At 49.0% G+C, this 7,740-nt stretch overlaps 1 protein-coding gene across 1 annotated transcript in view; it reads right to left on the reverse strand.

Moving 5' to 3' along the window:
* Positions 1-5,459, reverse strand: part of LOC114027938 (GTP-binding protein RAD-like) — a 10,206-nt gene extending 4,747 nt beyond the window's left edge. The window contains exons 1-3 of the mRNA XM_027842087.1: positions 5,373-5,459; positions 4,485-4,867; positions 1,162-1,235 (exon numbers count right to left, since the gene is read on the reverse strand). Of these exons, the coding sequence (XP_027697888.1) occupies positions 1,162-1,235; positions 4,485-4,845 (435 nt within the window). The 5' untranslated portion in view covers positions 4,846-4,867; positions 5,373-5,459. The remainder of the gene's footprint in view (positions 1-1,161; positions 1,236-4,484; positions 4,868-5,372) is intronic.
* Positions 5,460-7,740: the final 2,281 nt, after the last annotated feature.

The following is a 7,740-nucleotide window of genomic DNA, read 5'->3' on the forward strand; positions in this document are numbered from 1 at the left end:
TCTTTCTTTCTTTCTTTCTTTCTTTCTTTCTTTCTTTCTTTCTTTCTTTCTTTCTTTCTTTCTTTCTTCCTTCTTCCTTTCTTCCTTCCTTCCTTCCTTTCTTTCTTTCTTTCTTTTTTTTGGTGAGGCAATTGGGGTTAAGTGACTTGCCCAGGGTCAGACAGCTAGTGTCAAGTATCTGAAGCCAGATTTGAACACAGGTCCTCCTAAGTCCAGGGCCAGTGCTCTATCCACCAGGCCAGTGCATCACCTAGCTGCCCCTTGAAGTCCTGTATATAAAAATACTATGTGGTTTCAAAGCACTAAGGTATAAATCCATATAAATTATACAAGCTAGAAGTCACATGTCCTTTATTCTGTAGATGAGGAAACTGAGCCCCAAAGACAGTAGTAAGTGAATTGTTCAGTGGCGTGAGGCTACCTGGTCCTTTTGCTCCTCTCTTACCACCTTTCAAACCTAGTCAGTATCATCAGTTTCAGATAGTGAGTTGAGGAAAGTAGGATGAGAAAGGGAGGGAGGGAGGGGTAGGGACCTAAAGTGAGAAGGGCAGTGGCTCCCACCATGCTCCATAGAAAGCCCTGCTTAAGAATTTATTTTGGACAAGGTGGAAGAGAAGAATCTTGGGGATCCCAAAGGGGAATTAGCTCAGACCAGCAAACTACTCTTATTCCCTGATCCTAACCCGGAAATGTTTCAGCTTTGAAAACAAGCCTTGCCCCATTTCTTAGATTCAAATGCTTCTGGGTTGGGGTGGAGGAGGAGCATGAGGAGAGAAAGAAGGGGAGATGAAACATTTGAAACAACTCAGGATTCTATAAATTGGTATGATTTAATGCAAAAAGTACTTGGCTTGAAATTAGAAGTCCCGGGTTCAAATCTGCTACCTATGTGATACTTCTTTCTGGGCATCAATTTCCTCATCTATAAAATGAGGAAATAGAGTGGACTAGGTGAACTCAAAAGTCCTTCCAGTTCTAAAATCCTATGGTCCTAAGTCCAGGTCTCGGGGACATTATGATCATACCCAGGGACATCCTATGACAGCCTGGATAAGCATCATTCCACCAGTAGCCAAGAAGGTCCATCTGTCCCAGTAAATTTCCTTCTTATTACCTTATTACTCAAACACTGGGCCTCCCACTCTTGGTTTGGAGTCTTACCTGTTCCCAGATGTCAAACACCATGAGGGAAGCCTCTTCTCCATCCACCACAATGGATCGGTCGTAGGTATTCCCTAGGGAAAAGACATGCCCGGAGAACAAGGTCATTGCAGGACCTCATAGAGAAAGAGAAAGGCAATGTGCGCTAAGTATCCTGGGTGCAGTACAAGACCCCTGACCTCCCTCTGTCCCTGTCTCCCACCGATTCCTGTGCGAAATGGTTCCTTAATCTCCCTTCTCCTTTCTCCCTTTCCTCCCTTGTGTTTTCAATTATAGCAAGACCTGCAATCGATACACACACACAAACACACACACACACACACACACACACACACACACACACACACAAAATCGTAGCCAGCCTCCTAGCCTCCTCCTCACGTCTATTTCTCATAAATTTGCCCACTTTGAGGGCAGCCACTGTCTTTGTCTTTATTACCATCTCCCCCCCCCCCCCCCAGCAAATAGTAGGTACTTAAAAAATGCCTGTTGGATTGGATGAGTTCCCTAACCTCCTTATCTGTCCCCTTGTTTCCAATTACAGCAGTGCCCTTAACCTCTTTATCCATCCCTGTTTTCCATTATTGCTAGATCTCTAAACTCCTTATCTATTCCTGTTTTCTGTTATAGCTGAATTCCTAAACTCCCCATCCAACTCCCCATCCCTCTGTTGCTTATTATAGCTGGACCCCTAACCTCCCATCTATCCATCTGTTTTCTATTTCACTTGGACCCCTAACCTCCCCCGCCCCCCATCCCTTTTCCTTATTATTCCCACGATCTCTGCCACTGTTACTGATGATACATAGTGTCACATGCAAGTAACATAAATACACTCTGTGTCGTATGAAGCCCAGCAGCTTATCATTGTTTCAGTGTGACACATAGTGAGTGATACAAGGTATCAGCGCCCACTTCTCCCTAGGGCAATGGAACCCCTGCTTATTTGGCTAATAATACCCTCATGTCCATACTCAGCGAGGCAGGGTTCAGAAGATGGGAAGACCCATTGCCGTCTCTGCTTTAGGAACCAAAAAGTTCCTGGGATCTCAGAATTATTCCTTCTACTGTGGCCTGTTGAGGCCCTAAGAAGAAAGCATAGGATCGTAGATTGAGAGCTAGAAGGAACTTCAGAAGTCTGGGTCTAACCACTTCAATTTACAGATGAGGAAACCGAGGCCCAGAAAAATTAAGTGACTTGCTCAGGGCTCATAAAGCTATTATCTAAGGCATGATTTGAAATCAGGTCTTCTTGACGCCAAGTCTGGAGTATTCTACCTAGTATGCTAAGCTGACTGGCCTGGGCTAGCCTAGCCTAGAAGATTGGTTCACAGACTGAGGGACCCCATAAAGTATAAAGAAAAAGTTCCACTTGCCTAAGGGGTAGAGAGTTACTGTTGTTCAATCATTTTGTCTGACTTTTTGTGACCCCATTTGGGGTTTTCTTAGCAAAGATACTGGAGTGGTTTGCCATTTCCTTCTCCAGCTCATTTTATAGATGAGGAAACCGAGACCAACAGGGTTAAGTCACTTGTGCAGGGTCACACAGTTATTAAATGTCTGAGGCTGGATTTCAACTTAGGAAGATAATTCTTCCTGATGACAGGCCTGGCCCTCTATCCACCATGCCACATAGCTGCCCAGTACAGAGTATAGGCTGGTCTAAACTTAGGGGACATTGTCCCTGTACCTCCTGAAAGCTGCTACCTCTCCTTCCCCAATATCTAGAAAGTCACAGGTACTGAACTGTGCTAGGCTGAGCTGGTTGGACCTACAGTACACACAGCCCCTTCTACCAAATCCTATCTGCCATCAGCCAATACTCTGACCTCAGATTGATACCTGGTGTAGCAGCCTTCAGGAAAGAGGTCCTTAGTCAGAAATGGGAACTCAACCCACTAAACTTACCCAGGAAGCCACTGGAAGGCAGCTCCCTGCAACCCACGAACCCCTTTCAAAAGGTACAGTGGAAATATCTAGCAGTCAGTCAACAAACCTTTAATTAAGAATAATGGATTTGGAGTCAGAAGACCTCAGCTGAAATCTCATCTATACTCTTCCTGTCATTAGGAACTTGGACAAATCACCTTTTCCTCCCTGGACCTCAGTTTCCTGATCTGTCAAAGGAGGGGGTTAAACCAGATAATCTCTGAGGTCTCTATGGTGTTATTGGTCCTTCATTCTCTTTTTCTTTTTTTGCTAGGCAACAGGGTGAAGTGACTTGCCCAGGGTCACACAGTAAGTATTATGTGTCTGAGGCCGTATTTGAACTCAGGTCCTCTTGACTCCAGGGCTGGTGCTCTATCCACTGTGCCACCTAGCTGCCCCATGGTCCTTCATTCTCAAAGAGTTCTCTATGAGTTCTAAATCCTATGACCCCAGATTCCAAAGTGGGAGTTCATGAGCCCATCAACAACACCCTGGACATCACTATCACCTTCAGCCCCAAAGCCTGTATCTGTGGACTCCTGGGAGTAGGGTGGCTTTTGTCACTCCCTGGTCACTTCAAGAAGGTTAGGGAGGCTTTTCCCCTCTCCTCATCCTATCCCACAGCCTCAGCATTCCTAACAGATGGATGGACAGACAGATGGACAAACTCATACAAGCCCTACCACAAGCCTGGGAGTTTATACTCTGCTGTTTCTTCTCTCTCCTAAAAAGTCCAGAATATCACACCCAGGATTTGTCTAGAGACTAGACTGTTTGGAGAGTAGAAACTCAGGACCAGAAAAAAGAAGTTATTTGTCAAAAGTCATTCAGTAAATTCATTGCCGAGGTGGGATTCAAACCCGAGTTTTCCGCTAGCAAGTCCAGACTCTCTCCCAACAGCTCTTCCCTCACTCCACCTCACCCATCATTCTTTTTCTCCCTTTTCCCATAATCTCACAGTGAGAAAGGGCTCGGGCAACTCTCAACCTTTCTCTATCTGATCAGAAGTCTCCTCTACAGGATCCCCAGAAAACGGTCTGCCACCTCCATATAAAGATCTCCCCCACCAAGGATCTCCCTCTTTTCTCTCCCCTTGATCCTTTCCATCTTTATTAAATTCAATACAAACAAGCACTTAACGCTCCTGCTTAGTGCAGAGGCTGCTAGGTTCTGGGATTAAAAACAAAAGGGAGACCAGTTCCTGCCCTCCAGGAGCCTACAGTCGTTACTCTTTTCCTCTCCTTTCTCTGCAAGTCTTCTATCCCAATACTTTTTCATACTCTCCTCTGTTCAGTGTCCCACCTGCCCCCGGCTCTGCTCTGCTCTGCTCTCCTCTCCTCTCCCCGTTCCTCCCCAGTCTTGTCCGGCTCCTCCTGGCTGCGCTCCCTACTCACCAGCGGCCTCGGCTTCAGGGCCATCCTCGACGCCGCCGAAGATGCGTGCCAGGCTGGTTTTGCCCACTCCTCGCTCGCCCAGAAGTATCACCTTGTACAGGTGGCCGTCGGACTCGCTGCCCGAAGATGTGATGGAATCCGAGGAGCCCGAGGCCCAGCAGTCGCTGGGTTCCCTGGGGCTGCCGGAGGGGCGCCGCACCAGGCTGGACAGTTGGCTCAAGGGGCCCGAGGGCAGCGCCGCCTGAAGGTCTCGCTCGTCCACTGGCATGCTGCGGCGATGCAGGTGCTGCTGAGTAAGGAAGGGCGTGCTGCCCCGCCGACGGTCTCCGCAGCGCCGCTGAGCCCCACGATTCAGAGTCATCGTGCCCTCCGCCTGTAGCAGACTGGGCAGGAGGGGACCCAGCCGAAGGAGAGGAGAGGAAAACAGAGGAGAGGGGCAGGTTGAGTTATGAGGTGACTTTTCATCATCCCCGACCTCCAGGCTGCCCCTGGGTAGTTCCAAGAGGACCATTCCCAGATCTGTTCACCCCTCTCCCGCTGTCCCACCCAGCCACCAATCGGCACAGACACCCCAGGACCACCTCTGGGTCGATCCGTCAGTGTAGCCACTGTCAGACCCCAGGGCCATTTCGGGCTCTGTCCATCCCCGACAAACACACACACACACATCCTAGGACCAGTCTGGGTTCTTTAGCTCTCAGGACCGTCCTGTCCCTTCTAGGACCCCAGGCCACTGCAAAGTCCCTACCCGAGGATCCCAAGACAGCAAACTGAGCGAGTCTCTCTGTCCTACACCGGACCCTGGCACCGGGGTACCAGCGGTCAAGATATGGACTCTGGGAATCTACCCTCCCTCCTCAGCGAGGCCCGAATCACCGCGGCACTCACCTCTCGTAGCACTGACACGCACTAACTCAGATTCGGATTCCGACCCAGCTGACTCTCCCGGCCCAGTTGCCTCCGCCTCTTCTCGGGCTGGTCTCCCGGAGAGCCCCAGCACCGCCTATTTATGTCCCGGCTCTGGCAAGGCTAGTCCAGACACGCCCCCTATCCTTCCTCCTCCTCCATCCCCCTTTTCTTCCCCTCCCCCTCCACGGCCTCCCCCTCCCCAGCCTCTTCCAGCTCAGACTCAACCTCCAGAGGGAGGGGGTGGCAGCTGGCGGGGACTGGGGGGACTGACGTGTCTGTACTTAGCCCTGACCTGAGGGGAAATCCTGGAGAGAAGCAGTCCCCTGCCCCCCTCCCCAGCCTGAGAAGTGAAGGTCTGTTTAGGGAAGAGCCCCAGAGTCCAAGCCCTTGGACCAATGCCAGCAATGCCGTTAACTAGCTGTGTCACTGCCCCTCCCAGAGTCTCAGTTTCCTCATCTGTTAAATGGGAAGCCTCTAAGACCCCTTCCTAACTCTGGGGAGCTGCGCCGAGGTGGGTGGGGGGAGGGGCAGCTAGCTTCTACAACCCTGGACGGGTCGGGACCCGGGACGCTTAGACACATCTGGGGGAGCTGGGACACGCGAGGGACACTCATTATGTATAAGAGACTCAAAGTGGGAGGGATCATTTCCAATTCTTGGGCTCCTGCCTCGCTTTCACCTCCTGTAGAAGGAAGTCCGTTTCCAGAGATCGGAGACTGAGGGCAAGGGTGCAGGTCAGTGTTTTGGAGAGCTGGGCAGGTAGAGGCTGGGGGTGGGTGGACGGAAGCCAGAGGGGAGCGTCGAACTGGTGGCATCCAACTGACTTTGAGAAAAGGGATTCCTGCCATTCCACCAACAGCCCTGACCCCTTCGTCGGGCTCCCAGCCCCCGCCCTCACAGAACTGCTGCCGATAGGCCCCAGTCCTCCCCAACGCCAGAGAACCATCCACAAAACAAGGTTTCCAGGGCCAATGCGGTGAGGAGTCAAGAGCTCTGCGGAGGACTCAAGGGTGATGGGTTTGAATCCTGCCTCTGTCATTACTCTTCGGCCTTATCTAAGACATTTCCCTTTGCCGGGCTTTAGTATCCTTTTCTGAAAAATGAGGGGCTTGAACGGTCTAATCTAGAAGAGATTTCAGGTGGATCTTGGTTCAGTTTCTTTCTTTCTTTTTCTTTCTTTCTTTCCTTCCTCTTTGTTTGTTTGTTTGTTTCTTTCTTTCTTTCTTCCTTTCTTTCTTTCTTCTTTTTTTGGAGGCAATCAAGATTAAGTGACTTGCCCAGGGTCACAGGCCTAGTAAATCTCTGAGGTCATAATTTAAACTCAAGTCTTCCTGACTTCAGGGACTAGTGCTCTAGCCTCTGTCTGCCACCTAGCTGTCCCCATCTTGGTTCAGTTTCAAGAAACCTGTAGGGCCAGGGCTGAGGGCCTTTGGAGTGCTGACTTAGGGAGGGATTTAAGGTAGCTTTAAGGATTATTCTCTTTAGGACAGGGACTGAATCTGTGATTTCACTGATATAGAGAACTCCCTATCATCAGTCAATTTCTCTTGCAATGCATAGTTTTAGGGACTTGAATAGCAGTGGTGTCAAACTCAAATAGAGACCATTCCTGAGGACTGCATAGTGACTTGGACAGCCACAAATTAACACCATCTGTGTTTTATTGTATTTTTATTTATTTTGTCAAACATTTTCCAATGACATTTTACCTGGGTTAGGGCAGCACTGGAGACTTTGATACTGAGAGGTTAAGGAACTCACCCAAGGCTACAAAGCATGTTATCAGAAGCAGAATTTGAACTTAGGTTTTCCTGGTCCTGAGGCCATCTCCCATTCAAGCCAGGAAACATTTATTAATCATCTCCTCTGAATTGGAATGGATCCTGTGGACATAACAAAGACAAAACAGTCCCTGAATCCCTGTCCTCAAAGAACTTACGTGAGGAAGGGGGAATAGATACACCATAGGCCCTAATTAATGTGATACGTGGTCATTTAAGGGCTGCTGAGGGGCCCAGTTGAAAAAGTACTGTATGGAGACAGCTAGCAGTGGATAGAGCTCTGGCCTTGGAGTCAGGAGGACCTGAGTTCAAATCTGGACTCAGATACTTGACACTTACTAGCTGTGTGACCCTGGGCAAGTCACTTAACCCCAATTATTTAACCAAAAAAAGCAGCAAAAAAAAAGTAAAAGAAAAAGTACTGTATGTGGAATCAAATGACCTAGACTTCTGGATCTGAATCTCACCTCTTCCTTTCACTACTTGTTCCTCAGTCTGTAAAAATGAGTTTCCTCATCTGTAAGAATAGCTGGACCTCTAAGATTCATTCCATCTCCAAATCTTTG

Source organism: Vombatus ursinus, unplaced genomic scaffold, assembly GCF_900497805.2.
Source record: "Vombatus ursinus unplaced genomic scaffold, bare-nosed wombat genome assembly UNPS02014864.1, whole genome shotgun sequence".
Lineage (NCBI taxonomy): Eukaryota > Metazoa > Chordata > Mammalia > Diprotodontia > Vombatidae > Vombatus > Vombatus ursinus.